We start from the raw sequence: 20135 nt of genomic DNA, 5'->3' as shown, positions 1-20135 counted from the left end.
CTGAAACGCATCGGGCACACGGTGCGAGTTGGGGCCGTGCATCTTCAGCCCCGCGCTGTGACGCACGTTTCACAGAGGACGGATTGGGACGCGGTCGGAGAAACAGCTTGGGAACGGTTCGAGTTGGTCAGGAGAAGTGGAAGTGACCCAGGTCTGAGTGCTGTTAGGACAAAAGGCTCCACGGCGAACCACAAACAAAGCGCGCAAAGTAAAAACGTGCACAGGCGAGTGGAGAGCGCGTTCCAACCCAGAGACTCCATCTTCCTGGCCGCGGAGACCCTGAACCGATTACCGGACCTGTTACCGTACAACCTGTCCCTGGAGATAGTCATGGCTGTGGAAATAGGACTGGGTGAGCTGCCGGCTTTCTCCTTTTCCTCTTCACCTCCACCTGTGAGTTCCGACCCCATGTCGTTCCTGCAGAGCGTGTGTCACACGGTCGTGGTTCAGGGAGTTTCAGCCATCATGGCGTTTCCTGAAAACAGAGACGAGTACGTCAAGTTGGAGTTCGTGTCCTCCACAATGCACATCCCGGTCATCAGCGTCGTCCACAGCGAGTTCACGCGCCAGAGTCGGGTACGAGGCCCTTTTCTGTTTTCAGTTATAAGGTTCTATTAGGTCCTTCAGTCAAGCTTGAATGTTAATATCCTAAACTCTCACTGACTATTATATTATCATTTTTACTGGTTATGGCTCTGGGTTATTGATCAGATAGTTGAAGGTTTGAGCTCCAGCATTCCACTGTTGGGCCCTTGAGCAAGGCCCTTAACCCACTCTGCTCACAGCTGACCCTGAGTTATGACCCCAGCTTTCTAACCAGCCATGATAAAAAAAATGAATTTCACCGTTCTATAATGTATATGTGAGAATTAAACCTTCTTCTGCATTCAGAAGATATTTATCTTGGGGAACTCCAAATCCATAGATTTTAATCTGATAAATTACAGCCTGAATTGTAGGGGAGAAATACACGAAAACATGTAGTGATCTCCAGGTACTCCAGGACCAGACCTGGAGATCTGTCAAGAAATATATTTCCAAACCCTAAAACAGTGACATTTACATATATATACAGTGTATATACAGTATATAGCCACACTGTAGGAGCAGAAGGAGGTGTGTAGGAGCACACTTAGGGGTGACACTGGCTAATTTATATTGTATATATGTCAAAGGTTGTTCTTTGTTTTTATTTGCAAAATAAATGTCCTTAGATGTTTTGAAGTTCTGGATACTTCTAGAAGTTGTTTAAAACTCCTACAGCATTGCAATGTGAGTGTGTTTATAAAGCTGACATTGAAATGGTTGGTGTTTGGTTAGTTGTATTTACTGACAGCCACTTTAGTGCCATTGCCACCAAAACATCAGTGTAGCTTGTTTAGACAATTTCAGTGAAAATCTCAACATGACTGCAGCTATGATACTTGACTCAAAGCCACCAATAGGAAGAGGTAGAACGGCCCAAAACTCACAGCACAGCTACAAATCCAGTATCATTGATACTAAACAAAATGATTAAAGTCATCATGGGAGAATTTAATTTTGAGAACATATCTATTATAGACAGTCATTTTAAAGCTTGATACAATTCATTAATCCTGCATGAATTGCAAAGGCTTTAATGCCTATGGGTTTTAGAGCTGAGAGCTGAGATGGCAAAGTGTATTTCAAGGGTGTCAGCTGCCCCTCTGTGCCCCCCTTATGGGCACAACTCTGACTCTGATTAAAACAAATGCTGCGGTGTTTTACATTTACAGACCAGATTGCATTCATTTATCCATTATTAATTCCTGTTTTTGGATCATGCCAGGACATGATTTATTAAAACACCAACCAGAGAACTTAATGCATATAAAGGAAAAGATATCAGCGCAGTTCTTATTTCATATTGTAGACATTTTTGGACAGCAAATGCCTGATATATGTATATAATAAAAAAACCATTGTGAGCTATTATATATTGCTCATACTGTATATTACAGATGTATGACATGGTTGGTTGTGAATGTAGAGATCTATCTTTAAGCATAAACCTATTTATAGTTTACTGCAGAATATATGTTGAATGTGACACGAAAGTCAGATGTTAAATCCACCGTATAAGATGCCCACTCTCGTTGCTGGACCTGAATAAATGAGATTTTATTTTCGGTTTTATAAAAGCACCAGTTAAAAATGTATTCCGCCCTCAAGATCGAAACATTAAATATAGAATAATGATCCGAATCGGTGACTCATGAATGACTCACTGATATGTTTCCACATCCAGCATATGATCATGTTCCAAAACTAATGGTGAAAATTGTCCACCAGCATCGTCTGGGCTGTCAGCCTACTTGAAGTTAGCACCATCTTCTGGTCAGACAGCTTTGTGTTTATTGTGCTTTCAGGTGAAAACGAGCCCTGAATTCAATACAGGGTCCCAGTGTGCATCTATCACCATCAAACGCCAATTAATCTCTTACAGGGTTGAGCGAATCGTGTTATTGACCTTTGCTTTAGTCTGGTAGAAACAGTGATGGTCTAATTTTTTTTTCAGCACAGATAGAAGAGAGATAAAGACAAGCTCTGAGAGTCTAGGATAAAAGTCAAGATGTGTCTGAGTCTGTTCAGATCTTCCTCCTCCAGATGTTTATTCATTCTCAAGTCCGGCCTGTGATGCACTTAAAGAATGGTTTGTTAGAATAATGGGTGTGCTGCTAATCAATGAGACAATATCTGTGTATCGGTGCGGGGGGGGGGTGAGTTGGGTGAGCAAAAGCTTTGGAACAAAACTCATTACAAATTATTGGAAGGAACACTGAGTAAATAACATGTAATATGTGGTTGAATGTCGCTGTACTCTGCTACAACCAAGTGAAGAGTCTCTCAGCTAAAATCTGGTTTGGTTTTCTCCAACAGACAGCTCTCTGGTCTTCATGATGGTCCTTAAGATTTAAAGTACTATTCTTTTGTTCAAGGTGCCAAAACAACTCACTTTCTTTTGCATTCTTTGTTTTTTTTAATTTGTCAGATCCTTTTAGCGACTTTGAAGTGATTTCAAAGTGATGTAGAATATAATATAATGTTTAGCGCTAAGCAGCTCGGCAAAGCAAACCCACAGCAATCATATATTGTATACCACAGCAATGCTGAATTCTTTAATCACATGCAGATTAATTAGTTTTTTATCATAGAAACTAACCAGTTTCACTGCTATTATTTATCCTCAAATGTAACATTTGGAATCCATTACTGGGGTGTAATAGCTTCAAAGTGGATATCACACCACCACATTATAGATTCTTTTCCTATTTTCCTAATTCTTTACTTATTCAAAGCAAGTCTGAGAAAATAAAGTCCCTTACCCTTCAGATTATGGATCTTTGAAGTTGAATTGTACGTATCAAACACAAACATCTCTTTAAAAATCATGTTCAAAGCTCAAATACATGCCAGACAGTTCTGTTATCTGTCTCAGGTGTTCACTGAATGTTAAATATTCACAGTGAAATGTTTACACAATAAATCATTTAAAATAAAGGGACACCTGCAGGGAAAGTCAAGCTCAGAGTCTGGTAGCTATTCAGAAATTCTGATTGAGATGTTGGGGATAATTGCGGCTCACCGGAAAGCTGGATCTGTATAGGTACACAATAAAGTTATGAAAAAGAAAAGAAATGTTCATGGATTTATTTCTCAACAAATAAATCTAATCCATGAAATCCTATTTTCAGCAAGTGTGTTTTCTCTGCACCATTTACAGCCGTCTGCTGAGGACTTCATCCAGATGTCTTGTTGAGAGGGTGAATAAAATGGCAAAAGGTTATTCAATAGTATTATTTTTAAGCCTACAGTAGCAGGTTCATAAAGACTGGCATTTCAAAAACATCCATTTTATTTGCTCTTTGAATTGTCTGATGTGCAACAGTTGTGAGTGGATTAAATGCCAAATTGGTCTAGATGCAGTATAAAATAAGTTTGTGGGCCAAACAGTAAATAGTACAGCAAATAGAACAAACACAAGAATCATGTAGGGAATAATTTCTGCTCTAAGATGAATTGCAAAGATCAGGAGCAGGAAATCGAGACTATGCAGAACATTATGGCTGAACTAATGATTTAATAAAAAGGTTTTTGAAATTTATTTGGCTTAGAAATCCCTTGAAATGGGGTTGGTTGGTTAAAATGACAAAGGATACATAGATGTATGAAGTTTTTAAAGAATTAGTTTAACATTTTCACATTGTGTGTGCCTACATTTATACAGTTGGCAGGAAGACTTTCCCCAAAGACACTTCAAGCTCAGAGGTAGTCGTTGTTCATTGGCAGTGAATCCTCATTTGGCAACCTCTTGATCTCAACCTCAGAGCCTTAACCATTGAGTTCAGAACTGCCTTCGGGCCTGTAGACCACAATAACATTCATACTGGCCTTCATTTAAATTTCATTTAAATTCCAAAAAATACACCATTCATATACCTACAGAAATAAACAAACATTGGTCTGTTTTATAAATTGTTTTATGTCTCTTTAGAAGATTTTTTATATTACCTTCTTCAGTGTAATATGCAGATTGAGGGTCCTGAATCTCTGAATAGTGAGAACATCAATGTATACACAATAAAAAACAATAGCTTTTTTCAATGTTACAAAAAATTTAAATGTTTAGTATAAAACTCTTCTTGGATTGTTGAAAATTATCATATAAAACGATAAAGAAACTATGGCTATGGGCAAAAATTCATGCGGATAGTTTTTCCGGGTTGCTGGAGTGGCTGAGAATGTCCGCTTTCATTTTACAGTATGAGAGCGGCCTTTAGAGCTGAATCACTGATGTGTCTCTTTTCAATTCATTTTAGATGTAACTGTTTTTATTTATTTGGAATGTTTCAGTGAATGCACGTCTTTTTTTTTTTTCAATATTTATTAGTATAATTCATACGTTCACATGTATTTCATTTAGCACATTTTCATGATTCAGTAGTGTTTTTATTTTATTTTTTTTGTTATCAATTTTAGTACTATTTTTTTCACGGAGTGTTATGTTTGTTTGTTTTTTATCCAGTATCTATTTAAAAAAACTATTGTAGTAAAATCCACTATCGATCGACCTCCATAAAACAAAAACTGTATGTCCAGTGGGGAAAAAAAGATTTTTTTTTGAGAATATGACTGGATGGAAGAAAAAGGAACTCAGTGCAGAACAAAACAGTTCAGAGCAAGCTTCTTGTCTTGCTGTTGATTCTCACTCCAATAAAAAAAGCAAGCACAAAAGCAGTATGTCTTTATGTTTTCGCTGCCTTTTCTATAACTGTGTTCCATTTTATTCCCAACTTACAGAACTCGCTCCATTTTCAGATGGCCATGCAGAACCCCCAGACTCCTCAGGCAGACTTAATCTACTCTCTTCTTTCCATTAATAATTGGTACGATGTGAGCCTGCTGATGTGCCAGAACCTGAATCTTTCCCAATTCGTCTTTCTGCTTCGCAACAACTCGAGATTTCACCTGGGCACCATATTCAACATTTCCAGCAACAGCAGCAACAAAAATGACTTCCAGACATCGCTGCAGAGTCACATGACCTCCATCAAGGACATAACATCCACCATTGTGACTTTCGGATGTGACATTCGGGACATAAAGAGGATCTTCATAACAATAGCAAAGCTTGGTTTAGTACTGCCAGTCTACCACTGGATTATAGGGGATGCACAGAACGTGGAGGAGTTGAGGACTGACGGGCTGCCAATGGGCATTATGGCGCATGGGCGAATGAGGCAGCCTGCTCTGGATCACTACGTCCAGGACTCTTTGGAGTTTATTGCCAGGGCTGTTGGATCAGCTGCTACTGTGTCTCCAAAGCTGGCTCTTATCCCTGGCATCACAAACTGCATGGTGATTGAGGATAGAAATCTCACCTCAGGAAAATATCTGTCCAGGTAATATTTTATGTATACATACTATAAGTTTACTCTAGCACTGTTCCAAAAATTCGATTTTACAAGCAAACATTTCATAGTGGCATTTTCATATATATTGAGTTTTTCATCTACACACTTCATATACACTTCAGAGCATTTTCCAAAAAAGATGCCATTATATAAGCCCTCTTTTCAAATCTCCAAGGAAAGTTCAGCTATATTGCCAATACCATAGAAGCCCATGGTGTGAAAAATCTTTCTCTGTTTTCTTAAAAATGCATGACTGACATTGTATTGCATGCTTAATCCTCCCCAAAGAACCATTATCTACATATGAAGGGAAAAAAAAGAGCATGACAGGTTTTAGAGATGGCTCGGTCCAGGATAAGGCAAGAGGAGAAAATAACAATCTTGTAGCTTTATCATAGTGATTAGAGAGAAATCTGTCAGGGAGCTAAAACTAGCAAAGCAAAATCATTATTTTTGAACCGGGTATTTTCTGTTTATCTGAAGAGCTTATAGATACTGAGCTCCATGCTTATTATAGGCAAAGGTTGCTCTGACAAAGTAATAGAAAGACTTCAACTGATTAAAGAACTGAAATTGTTGTGCAATTGTTCCCCAGGTTTATGGACAACACATCGTTTGATGGGCTAAGTGGTTACATTCATGTTCAGGATGGATCCATTATCTCAGAAAGCCATCACTTTATTTGGAATCTGCAGCATGACCCATTAGGGAACCCTGCATGGACGCGACTCGGCAGCTGGAAGCAGGGTAAAGTGGTTCTAGACTATGGTGTATGGCCTAGCAAGAAACATTCCCACCCAGAAGGCGATAGGAGGCGTTCATCCAGGTTGCACCTGCGGGTTGTGACTCTGGTTGAGCACCCGTTTGTATTTACACGAGAGGTGGATGACGATGGTCAGTGCCCGGCAGGGCAGCTGTGCCTCGACCCGCTCACCAACGACACAGCGCTTCTTGATGCCCTGTTCCATGACCTGCAGTTGAGGAACAGCACAGTGCCCACTGAGCTCAAGAAGTGCTGCTATGGATATTGCATAGACCTGCTGGAGAAGCTGGCTGAGGATGTGGGTTTTGACTTCGACCTCTATATAGTAGGAGATGGGAAGTATGGTGCCTACAAGAACGGCCGCTGGACAGGCCTGGTGGGTGACCTGCTGAGTGGTGCAGCGCAGCTGGCTGTCACTTCTTTTAGCATCAACTCAGCACGCAGTCAGGTTATAGACTTCACCAGCCCCTTCTTCTCTACCAGCCTGGGCATCCTGGTGAGGACCAGAGACACGGCAGCACCCATCGGCGCCTTCATGTGGCCCTTACACTGGAGTATGTGGCTGGGGATTTTTGCATCACTTCATGTTACTGCTGTATTTCTTACCCTGTATGAGTGGAAGAGTCCATTTGGGATGACGCCTAAAGGCAGAAACAGGGACCGTGTCTTCTCCTTCTCTTCAGCACTCAATGTTTGCTATGCCATCTTGTTTGGCAGGACAGCTGCCATCAAGCCACCCAAGTGCTGGACAGGCCGCTTTTTAATGAACCTCTGGGCCATATTCTGTCTCTTCTGCCTCTCCACCTACACGGCCAATCTGGCTGCGGTGATGGTTGGGGAAAAGACATACGAGCAGCTTTCAGGTATCCATGACCCCAAGGTAAGACCAGCCTGAGATTATTATCCCAGAATGTTCTAAAAATGGATCAGGAATAGCCCCAATTTCTTCCTAATGTACGGTCCTGAGTGCCATTGCTACTACTAATGGAAATGATCCTCTACTTTAAGCTCCATCATCCATCGCAAGGTTTTCGATTTGGGACTGTACGAGAAAGCAGTGCTGAGGATTACGTAAAAAAAAGCTTCCCGGAGATGCACGAATACATGAGGCGATATAATGTTCCTACAACCCCTGAAGGAATAGACCACCTTAAGTAAGTCATAAGCATTACAGAACAGGATACTAACTAGAAAATCAATACCTGAATCTAGAGTTGTCCTGTACTGGGTACCAGTGGTGGATGAAGTACACAAACCATGTAGTTGAGTTAAAGTAAAGATTCACTGGTAGAATATTACTCCAGTAAACTAAAGTGAAAGTACAAAAGTAGTTGCCTATAAATTTACTAAAGTATCTAATGTACTATTATTTATTACGGCAATAATGTTCCTATTATCATTTTGTCACAAGACTCTTTGCTTAATCAACTCAGATTCTAATGTGACTCTCAGCACACTGATCTATTAATAGAATGATATTAATGAGTCAAACACTGATTGGTTTCTATTCAGAGCCCAAAACCTTCTTTTCTACTACTTCAAAAATACTTAAAAATAAGGTCACGTGTGTTGTGGTGAGTTCGAGTCTGGTGTTTCTTCATCATTTGTTACTCTCTAAATGTTCTGCTTGCTGTTGAACTGATGCTGAACTGTATGTTGGTGATCAGTAGATACACCAAGCGGAAATCAAAACGAGTTTAAAACAGAGCTAGCGCTTGATCCTGCTTTGTGTTTGACCAGTTACGTTTTTATCCTCATAAATAAAAAGTAACGCTGATTTTGCAAAATGTAGTAAAAAGTTCAATATTTGACTTTGAAATGTAGTAAAGTTAAAGTAAAAGACTCCCCAAATGGAAATACTTCAGTAAAGTACAGATATGTAAAAAGGCTACATAAGTACATTTAGCAATTACATTTACTTCATTACTGCCCTCACTGCTGGGTACTTCTATACATCTAATAAAATAATGTAACAGTGGAGCTTATTGGTAAAAGACAGGGTAAGAGTGTTTCAGGACTGTGGAGTTCAGCCTACCAAGGCACTCAGATAAACATAATCATAAACACAGGAATGTGCAGACTAGCATCTAGCAATCATAAGCAAATTCATTTCCTGACTGATTGTGTTCTTAGACCTGTGCGCTTTTGATCTCTCAGATCCTCTTTAAGGCTGACCTCGATTCAAAAGTTCCCAAAAATCTGCTAGTGTGGATTCTGAAAATCCTTCAAACAGCCCCAGATATAATGGGCTTTAGGAGTTTTGTCAACAAAATCAAATAAAATGTTGTGCATGCCATTTTTCTTTAAGTCAAGTTGCTGTTTCCGAGATAGCATGCTGTTAGAATAGACGGCTGCTAGAAAGTAAGTTTGTCACATAACTGCCTACTATTACTTTCTGGATTTTAATATATGAAAGATAATTTATTGTATAGGGCAAATTATAATCAATGCCATTACAGCGCATTCAGTCAAGTCTAAATGCTTTTGTTTTAAATTATGAACTGTTTTTGGGGAAAAGTGACCATTCGTAATCAGCCTGGGATTTTAATTTATTTTAAATATATATTTATTTCTTTTCAGAGATGATCCTCAGAAACTTGATGCTTTTATTATGGATAAAGCCCTCTTAGACTATGAAGTGTCCATTGATGCTGATTGTAAAACTCTTACAGTTGGGAAACCATTTGCAATTGAAGGCAAGTTCATCTCTGATTCTTTCTTCATCTAAATGATGTATTGAGGCTTTCTGTACAGGGAAATGTCAAGAGGGGGGAAAAACACAGGCACCCCCAAGGATCTGGCAATACAGGGTTGCAATTTCATATTCAGCATTCTAGACATAATGTGGATTTATAATCTTATTATTTGGAAATGTTTGTAGAATAACGATTATTTTCAATCGGTTAACATATCACTGACATATATTTATAGTTTGCATAGATCAAGCCTGTAAAAAGTACAACCCCAATTCCAAAAAAGGTCTCACTGTGTAATAAATGTTAATAAAAACAGAATGCAATGATTTGCAAATCTCATAAACCCATATTTTATTCACAATAAAACAGAAAATATATCAAATGTTTAAACTGGGGAAAAAGTACCACTTTGAGGAAAATAATATGTTGATTGAATATAATGGCTGAAACACGTCTCACAGAATTGGACGAGCAGAGTTTCAACAATCTGTGAAAGACCGTGTCTACAAATTGTGGAACATTTTCGTGATAATGTATCAAATTGCAAAACATTTGAATATCTTATCATTTACAGTACATAATATCATCAAAAGTTTCAAACAATCTGGACAAGGCTGAAAATCAATATTGGACGCCTTGGACCATTTAAAACGGTCATGATTTTGTCACTGCAATCGTTTCAAGAGCTCGGAAACAAATCCAGAAATAATTGTCAGTAAACACAGTCAGCCACAAATGCAGGTTAAACAAAAAACACAACAAAGGACATCCAGAACTGTTGAGCGGTTAGATTAATGTATCACCCACATATGGGACAACATTCCTGTCCCAAAACTTCAGCAACTGGTCTCCTCAGTTCACAGATGTATATGTGATCCTACACAGTAGTAAACATGTCTCAACTTTTTTAAAAACATGTTGCAGGCTTTAAATTCAAAATGAATTTCTGAAATTTGAAATTCAAATTTTTTAATTCGAATGAATTTGAATTTAAAGTCATTTTAAAATGGATTTCAAATTCAAAATTTCCATTCCTTAAAATGGTACAGAATCTCAATTTGATCATTTGATATCATTTTTGTTTTTATTGTGAATAGCATATGGATTTATGAGATTTGAAAATCATTGCCGTCTGTTTTTATTTAAATTTCACACAGCATTCTAACTTTTTTGGAAATGAGGTTGTAGTTCATTTTGGCTAATAAAACACAAAATTGAATAGTAATTTATTAAAAAAGAATTCAATAACCCGCATTTTGTTTTGGCTTGTTGCTGAATGGTGCTATAAGTGCATCAGATGGACTTTCCCTGACCACCACACATGTGTTGTTAAGTTAGAACTTCTACATACTGTAGCTGCCTTTGTATTTTTTTCATATATTCCTTCAATAACCGGTGCAAATAATTGCATTTGCAGGCTATGGCATTGGTCTCAAACAGAACTCACCTCTGACTTCAAATATCTCAGAGCTGGTTAGCCAGTACAAGTCTGATGGATTTATGGACATGCTGCATGATAAGTGGTACAAAGTGGTGCCCTGTGGAAAGCGAAGTTTTGCTGTGACAGAGGTAATGAAATATACATGATCTAACAAATCCCAGTAGCCAATTCATACAGTGCTGCATTTTTTAGGATTATTAATAGTCTTTTGGAGTGAATCTAATCTTTACTTTGTTGTGATATCCAGACTTTACAGATGGGGATTAAACATTTCTCAGGGTTATTCGTAATGCTGTGCGTAGGAGTTGCTTTGTCTCTCCTCACCACTATTGCTGAGCACGTTGTCCATCGCTGGGTGATACCAAAGATGCAGAACAAGCCACAGTACTGGCTTCATACAAGTCAAGTGAGTCTATTAGTTTGTCTTTCAGACCGATGACCTCAAGTATAATCTCATTTTATTTCAGTAATGTATTTCGATCATTAATGAAAACCCGAATCGGTTAGAGGTAATTATATTAGCATTCTCACAGCTGCTCTCTGTGTTGTCTTTAATAACACTTAATACAATTCCTCTGTCAGAGGCTGCATCGAGCACTTAACCCGACCTTCAACGAAGACAAATTATCAACTGTTGCAAAACCGGAAAAAAGGTAAAGAGCCATTACTGCACAGCACATACAGAAAAAATTATGAACTACGAACTAATAATGAAGCCAACAGTGTAATAAGAGTTCAAAAGAAACATCAGTGGCTCCAAACTTTCCCTATAATTGTGTCATATTGCAAATGGTCATGTGACAGGTTCTCATTTAACACAGTATATGTATTGACTTTTTAAAAGCATCGAGAAACGACCTGTTCTTCTGAATTCTTCTGGAGTATAAAGATATGTAACAAATGCAACAAAAATATTCTGATAAATATGCATAAAAACATATACTTAATTAATTTACTTTACTACTTCTGAGTGGGTGGCATCCTCCTGGAAAGTTTATTTAAGAACTCCAAACATTGCCAGGAAAAGAATTCAGTTTCAAATTCAATTGTCTTTGGAAAAAAATAAGGTGGAACATTTTCACATTTAGATGAAGCATGCAATTTTTTTTTTCTAAAATGACTATCAGGGATGTAACTGAGGCTGATGCGATTCGCAACTTAATGCATAGCCAATGATACAGTACATTAAAGATACATATGAAGTAGCTACCGAGGCGATGCGATTCCCCCCAATTATGATGCAGTAGCGATCCGATTTCTTAAGAAAAACTATTAAATAAAACCAGACATTCTTTTCCTGTTGTGTCTCCAGGAAGTTACAGCTCTACCTCTGCCATGTTAATCTGTATTCTATGTGACTCTCAGGACACGCCTCAGTCTCCGTAGTGTTGCGATACGTAATATTCACGTAGCAGCAGCGGTGCTGAGAGAACGCGCCAGAGATACAATTTAGCGAGGAGAAATCGATCTACATAGAAAATATTGGTCACAAATTATTGGTCAGTTTCCAGATAATAAAAGTACAGCGCATCTACTAATAATTTTATATAAATAAATAATATTTTACCAATGCAAATATGTAAAAAAAAATGATGCATTGCGATATAAATGATAACTTGTATCTGATGCACACTTTTTTAAATCAATGGATCACATCGTTAACTTTTATGTAATAATACCTCGTAAATGTAACACTTGAATCATGGTGTTTTTGATCAAATTTATACTTTTACCTTTTTGCTTTCCAGGTGCAACATTGGGAACAACCAGCAAAATCTCTGGAACGTCTGTGAAAACTCAGTCTGCACTGGTCACTCCAATCAAGAAGAGCAGCAGAACAACCTGGAGTGTTTGCAGTGTAAAGAGCTCCCTTCACATTCTCCTCCTCCACCTTCTTCTTCTCCTGCTCATCCTCCTCCTCCCGGTCCTCCCGTTCCTCCTCAACTTAAGAGACAGCTTCCTCTGCAGTCGAATGGCAAAACAGACTCGCTGGGCCTTGCACACAGCCCCATAGTGCAGGAGCTGACTGACCTGGAGACCCACATTCAGATCATCAAGCAGCAGCTGCAGCTGGCCATGAAGAAGAAAAGGGAGCTGGAACAGTACCAGAGAACCAACATGGCTCCAGAGTCTTAGAGAAACATCTGGAGCCGTTTTTTCGAGACATCTGTGACTGTGCGAAGTTAACGACGGATTGTTTTGCTTCCTAAGTCGAAGCTCTTCATGTTCTTTGGCACATGGTTTTAAAAGAGTATAATATATTTTCTCTTTGTTATTTTTATTTTTTTTCTCTTTTTGATTGTTCTTCTCTGGACCAGTTGGTGAGCAGTGAGAAATTTGGATACAAACCCTCTCTTCGCTTTCTTTAACGGGAACTCTCTCTTTCTGTGTGTGTGTGTGTGTGTGTGTGTGTGTGTGTGTGTGTGTGTGTGTGTGTGTGGGGCCAAAGTGCTCTGTGCATCAGAGCGTTAGATGTTTATTTGAAGGTGCCAGATTATGGTATATGATAGCTCCTCCTGCATATCACTATAAAGCACTAAACTGTTTTCTATAAGGAAGCATGAACGCTGTCTCAGCTCTTGAACTGCAAAAGGATTCTAAAACTCTTTAATTAAAATATGCTTTTCAAATACATGACGATCTCAGAGGCTCAATCCCATCATTCATCTGCACCACATTTGGTTTGCCTGAGTTTATTTGGTCTTTAGAGGACATTCTGTCTGCAGGGTTTTTTTTACCAAATTGAAACGTGAAAAGAAAAGAATTTCATATGCAGAAGTGAGTATATGCAACAACAGGATGCACTGTTGATAGAACTAAAGTGCAGAATTAAAATTTGCTCCAGTATGCTCCAGAGATAACCGCCACACTCGACAGCAGAGAAAGATTGGTCTTCCATGATGCGTTGCATTTTCACTGTCCCCACTTGGACAGTACCATGTGTGCTTGAGTTCTGCATTCTCCATATAGGTTTTCTCAGGATTCTCATGTTTTCACCAGTATCTCCAAAACCTGCTGGTAGGTGGATTGGCTATGCTACTGTACATCTCACACACACCACACTTTCACCTCTGCTTTTAAGGTGCAACAATTGGAACAACCAGTAAAACTTCTGGAACGTCTGTGAGAACTCGTTCTACACAGGTCTGTCCAACCAAGAGGAGCAGAGAAACCAACCTGAAGTGTTTACAGTGTCAAGAGCTCCTTCTCCCTAACAACAGTAATCTTATAAATATTGCTTGTCCTTGTAGCAAACATGAAATGTTTCAAACTTTTCCAGCATTTTCACTATTGATCTTCTGAACAGGTAGGTGCTGGAGAACCAAGGAAACAGTGTTGTTTAAAAAACAAAGTAGATAACATTGAAGCCTTGCATCTTTAGGGTTCCCACATGTACTGTGTGTGCATGATTTCTACATTCTCCATGTAGGTTTTCTCAGGATTCTCAGGTTTCATCACAGATTTGATTGGATATGCTGAAAATGATTCAGTGGGCAAAAGTTTAGTGCAGCAATAAATACACCCACCTCTCCGAACCACACATAACACCCAAACTGCTGTCATTACATTACATTCCAAGATCTCAACCCAAGTCCAGAAAAACCCACATTTCGTCCTGTACATTATAATGTGTTCCTGCTCATCCACGTGTACATTCAGTCAGGAAGGGATAGTAATTAACTGATTAGATGAAATTAGTTGTTTTTGATGCATGACAAGGTTTAGGATCTAGGATCACGCTTGGGAGCCTGCGCATTAGGTAATAATGTGTGATCCAACACAAATGGGTTATATTAATGGAATTAAACACAGCATGCGAAATCACAGCTTTTGATGCAGAAACTGGCTTTTGCATCAAATAATGGGAAACTTGGAACAACACAGGAAGTTGTGTGTTATTAGTTAATTTGTATTGCTTTTGTAAGTCAAATTTCAAAGCAAGTAAAGAAAAGGGGCAGGAATTAATGGTGTTAATTAGTATCTTATTCAGAATACAATCCAGATGTTGTTGTAAAGGGCCTGTTGCAATGCATTCAGAGCACTCGAAAAGTACATACTGTAGTATGGAGTGTAGTAGTGCAATATAAAGTGTAGTACTGTAGTATGGAGTGTAGTAGTGCAATGTAAAGTGTAGTACTGTAGTATGGAGTGTAGTACTGTAGTATGGAGTGTAGTACTGTAGTATGAAGTGTAGTACTGTAGTATAAAGTGTAGTAGTGTAGTATGGAGTGTAGTACTGTAGTATGGAGTGTAGTACTGTAGTATGGAGTGTAGTACTGTAGTATGAAGGGTAGTACTGTAGTATAAAGTGTAGTACTGTAGTATGAGTGTAGTACTGTAGTATGGAGTGTAGTACTGTAGTATAAAGTGTAGTAGTGTAGTATGGGTGTAGTACTGTAGTATAAAGTGTAGTAGTGTAGTATGAAGTGTAGTACTGTAGTATGGAGTGTAGTACTGTAGTATGAAGTGTAGTAGTGTAGAATGGAGTGTAGTACTGTAGTATAAAGTGTAGTAGTGTAGTATGAAGTGTAGTACTGTAGTATGGAGTATAGTACTGTAGTATAAAGTGTAGTAGTGTAGTATGGAGTGTAGTACTGTAGTATAAAGTGTAGTAGTGTAGTATGAAGTGTAGTACTGTAGTATGGAGTGTAGTACTGTAGTATGAAGTGTAGTACTGTAGTATGAAGTGTAGTAGTGTAGTATGGAGTGTAGTACTGTAGTATGAGTGTAGTACTGTAGTATGTAGTGTAGTATGAGTGTAGTACTGTAGTATGGGTGTAGTAGTGTAGTACTGTAGTATGAGTGTAGTAGTGTAGAATGAAGTGTAGTACTGTAGTATGGAGTGTAGTACTGCAGTATAAAGTGTGGTAGTGTAGTATGAGTGTAGTACTGTAGTATGAAGTGTAGTAGTGTAGTATGGAGTGTAGTACTGTAGTATAAAGTGTAGTACTGTAGTATGAGTGTAGTACTGTAGTATGGAGTGTAGTACTGTAGTATGAAGTGTAGTAGTGTAGAATGAAGTGTAGTACTGTAGTATGGAGTGTAGTAGTGCAGTATAAAGTGTGGTAGTGTAGTATGAAGTGTAGTACTGTAGTATGAAGTGTAGTAGTGTAGTATGGAGTGTAGTACTGTAGTATGAAGTGTAGTAGTGTAGTATGGAGTGTAGTAGTGTAGTATAAAGTGTAGTATAAAGTGTAGTGTAGTATAAAGTGTAGTACTGTAGTATGTAGTGTAGTACTGTATGGAGTGTAGTAGTGCAGTATAAAGTGTAGTACTGTAGTATGGAGTGTAGTAGTGTAGTATAAAGTGTAGTAGTGCAGTATAAAGTGTAGTACTGTAGTATGTAGTGTAGTACTGTATGGAGTGTAGTAGTGCAGTATAAAGTGTAGTGTAGTAGTGTAGTACTGTAGTATGGAGTGTAGTACTGTAGTATGGAGTGTAGTACTGTAGTATAGAGTGTAGTACTGTAGTATGAAGTGTAGTACTGTAGTATGGAGTGTAGTACTGTAGTATGAAGTGTAGTACTGTAGTATGGAGTGTAGTACTGTAGTATAGAGTGTAGTACTGTAGTATAGAGTGTAGTACTGTGGTATGAGTGTAGTACTGTAGTATGTAGTGTAGTACTGTAGTATGGAGTGTAGTACTGTAGTATGGAGTGTAGTACTGTAGTATGGAGTGTAGTACTGTAGTATGGAGTGTAGTACTGTAGTATGAAGTGTAGTATAAAGAGTAGTAGTGCAGTATAAAGTGTAGTACTGTAGTATGTAGTGTAGTACTGAAGTATGGAGTGTAGTAGTGCAGTATAAAGTGTAGTGTAGTATGGAGTGTAGTACTGTAGTATAGTGTAGTACTGTAGTATAAAGTGTAGTACTGTAGTATAGTGTAGTACTGTAGTATGGAGTGTACTGTAGTATGGAGTGTAGTACTGTAGTATGGAGTGTAGTACTGTAGTATGGAGTGTAGTACTGTAGTATAGAGTGTAGTACTGTAGTATAGAGTGTAGTACTGTAGTATGGAGTGTAGTACTGTAGTATGAAGTGTAGTACTGTAGTATGAAGTGTAGTACTGTAGTATGGAGTGTAGTACTGCAGTATAAAGTGTGGTAGTGTAGTATGAGTGTAGTACTGTAGTATGAAGTGTAGTAGTGTAGTATGGAGTGTAGTACTGTAGTATAAAGTGTAGTACTGTAGTATGAGTGTAGTACTGTAGTATGGAGTGTAGTACTGTAGTATGAAGTGTAGTAGTGTAGTATGAGTGTAGTACTGTAGTATGGAGTGTAGTAGTGCAGTATAAAGTGTGGTAGTGTAGTATGAAGTGTAGTACTGTAGTATGAAGTGTAGTAGTGTAGTATGGAGTGTAGTACTGTAGTATGAAGTGTAGTAGTGTAGTATGGAGTGTAGTAGTGTAGTATAAAGTGTAGTATAAAGTGTAGTGTAGTATGAAGTGTAGTACTGTAGTATGTAGTGTAGTACTGTATGGAGTGTAGTAGTGCAGTATAAAGTGTAGTACTGTAGTATGGAGTGTAGTAGTGTAGTATAAAGTGTAGTAGTGCAGTATAAAGTGTAGTACTGTAGTATGTAGTGTAGTACTGTATGGAGTGTAGTAGTGCAGTATAAAGTGTAGTGTAGTATGAGTGTAGTACTGTAGTATGGAGTGTAGTACTGTAGTATGGAGTGTAGTACTGTAGTATAGAGTGTAGTACTGTAGTATAGAGTGTAGTACTGTAGTATGAAGTGTAGTACTGTAGTATAGAGTGTAGTACTGTAGTATGGAGTGTAGTACTGTAGTATAGAGTGTAGTAGTAGAAGTACATTTATTTGGCTTTCAGTAACTACTTCTAAAATGTAAACAGAGTCGTCCATTGGTGTAATTTAAGTGTCGGAAAATGCTGCTATTTACTCTTGTACAGCTAGCAGTTAGCAATTAGCCACCCAGCAGTAGCAGGCGTTTTTAAAAGCAAACCAAAAACGAGTTAATAGGCACCCTTGCAAACCAGCCAAATGTGTGGTGAGGCAACAACGGCTAGCTTGTTTACACAACTAATGATTAGCCCACACTGATTACAGGCATCAATACGTTACAAGTTACATTCTTAAGGCAACCATTTGATGATACCACTGAATTTGCATCATTAATTGATAAATGATGGTGATGTAGAGGAGCATTTTATGTAGATGTGTCACAGCTCGATCACCTTGCTAGCCTGTTTACACACGAGATTAAAACAATCATGAATGGATTTCTGCGAGTAAAAATGCTGCCTGTGAAATGTCCATCAGTAGACTTTCTCATCACTTCTTTCGAAAGGAAATGTTTTCATCTCAGCAAAGTTGATGAAGTTGAAGTGTCAAGAGGCATAAGATCCATTTCTAAACTTGAGACGTTTCTGGCCCTATAATATACTATATCGGCAAAAGTATTGGGACACCTAACCTTTCCAGCCATATGTGTTTCTTTCCCAAACAAAGTTTAGAGGCATGCAATTGCATAGAAGGTCTTTGGATGCTGTAGCATGACATTTTCTCTTCATGACCTAGGAGATCCAAACCTGTGCACAAAGGCACCTTCATGTAGATACAGTATGCTTTCTATGGGTTGGAGTGGAAGTTCTCCTTTTATAGAGTGCTGACCTCAACCCTATTGGGATAAATGTGAACACTGACTGTACCCCAAACCTTCTCAGCTCACCTACCTCAGTACTTTACTAACACCCTTGTGGAATAAGCAGAAACCTCCTTAAAATCGAGTGGAACATTTTCCCAGAAGAGTGGAGCTTATTCGGCAAATGGGATCTACGTGATGTCCAAAAATGAAGCACATACTCTATCCATACTGTACTGTTACGGTCAGGTGTCCACAAACTTTTGCCCATATAGTATATTAATACAATGATATCGGCTGTAACTACAGTATATACTGTGTTGGTGAAAAATCAACCGGTCCCAGCTTCCAACTACAGACTATTTATTTGACAGACGAATCAAAAAAATATATTCGGCATTTCAAAAGAATCCATAAATGAAAAACAACGCACAAGAATGAAATGTTCGTCAAATGTCTGCGTACTTCCATGCAGTGCTAAAGACAATTTTGAGATGTTATTGAAAAAAAATGTATCTTTATATTACATAAAAAATTAAATAAAAAAAAAGAATACCAAAAAACATTCCTGGAGAAATAACAAGCAATGTTGATCAAAAATGCTTTATACAGATAAAAAATAATACCAAAAATATGATCTTTGTCAAAAAAAATTGACAGGGGGAAGGGAATAAACAGGAATTAAAGAATCCTTTGTACAAATACCACATAACACCGATAGCTGAGTAACATCATATATAGACTTGATTTTGTTGTGATGTAGAACATGACGAGGAAGTCGTAACTCCAGATGTGGAATCGGAAAGAACAGAAGGATAAGCTACAGCACTGTGTTTTACAAAATGTACAAAACACTTGCCTCTAACTTGGTCCAACATAATACTATTTTCTTTGTTTTCCTTCTTTTTGTTCTTTTTTTTATTTATTTTTTACAGTATGCGACAGTACAAAAACATCTTGTGCCTAGAAGTGTTGAGGTGAAGTGAAGGTGACTCTGTGCCGGCCCCTTAGTCAAGTCACTTCAGTCATGGATGCTGAATGGTTCTGAAAGTACACACACACACACACACAAACACACACACACACACACACACACACACACACACACACACACACACATAATTTAGATTGATGCATTATTTAATGCATTATATATATAGGATTATTCGGTGTAGAACATTTCGGTCAATTTCTCTCTTAGATGCTCCCTCGGTCTCTGATAACGCATCAATCAGAATAAACCAGAATATGCAGAAAGAAGCCAAAACAAAATCTTGGCTTCTGGGAACTCATTTCTTCTTGAATCAGCCTTTTCATCCATCTAGCTTGTCCTGATAAGAGACACTGACAGCATGCTGAAGGTCTCCCACAGTTCCTACACGTAAACATCCAAATCCATTTCACCGGGCATTTCCGTTAAACTAACGATCCCAAACTGCGCTGCGACGATGAGCTTGTGTCCTTCAAAAGTGCAAAGAAACTCTCCCATTTTTTTTTGCTCACTATCAGTACAGATGTCTGCTTGGATTTCCGATACTGTAGGTGGTGTCCCCATTTATTCAGACCAGAAAGATCATATTTCCTGGTTGTAGATCATAAAAAATGGCCAGTGTTTTCAACCGCTGTAGTTCAGCAGTTTAGCAGATACACACTGAGGGCAGCTGTAATTTAACAGTTATTTGAACCCCAGTGTGCAG

At 38.3% G+C, this 20135-nt stretch overlaps 2 protein-coding genes across 2 annotated transcripts in view; one reads left to right on the top strand and one right to left on the bottom strand.

Moving 5' to 3' along the window:
- The window catches only part of grin3a (glutamate receptor, ionotropic, N-methyl-D-aspartate 3A), a 13748-nt gene extending 353 nt beyond the window's left edge, over positions 1-13395 (top strand). The window contains exons 1-9 of the mRNA XM_046861553.1: positions 1-576; positions 5323-5924; positions 6532-7579; positions 7708-7853; positions 9280-9395; positions 10813-10964; positions 11084-11242; positions 11419-11489; positions 12585-13395. The exon at positions 1-576 is cut by the window's left edge and continues 353 nt beyond it. Coding sequence (XP_046717509.1) covers positions 1-576; positions 5323-5924; positions 6532-7579; positions 7708-7853; positions 9280-9395; positions 10813-10964; positions 11084-11242; positions 11419-11489; positions 12585-12972 — 3258 coding nt within the window. The 3' untranslated portion in view covers positions 12973-13395. The remainder of the gene's footprint in view (positions 577-5322; positions 5925-6531; positions 7580-7707; positions 7854-9279; positions 9396-10812; positions 10965-11083; positions 11243-11418; positions 11490-12584) is intronic.
- Positions 13396-18784: 5389 nt separating this feature from the next.
- The window catches only part of plppr1 (phospholipid phosphatase related 1), a 42283-nt gene continuing 40932 nt past the window's right edge, over positions 18785-20135 (bottom strand). Inside the window, exon 8 of the mRNA XM_046860393.1 lies at positions 18785-19482. Coding sequence (XP_046716349.1) covers positions 19450-19482 — 33 coding nt within the window. The 3' untranslated portion in view covers positions 18785-19449. The remainder of the gene's footprint in view (positions 19483-20135) is intronic.

This window comes from Silurus meridionalis, chromosome 11, assembly GCF_014805685.1.
Source record: "Silurus meridionalis isolate SWU-2019-XX chromosome 11, ASM1480568v1, whole genome shotgun sequence".
NCBI classification, from domain to species: Eukaryota; Metazoa; Chordata; class Actinopteri; order Siluriformes; family Siluridae; genus Silurus; species Silurus meridionalis.
The sequence above is the reverse complement of the archived record's forward strand: the minus strand, read 5'-3'. Positions and strand labels throughout refer to the sequence as shown.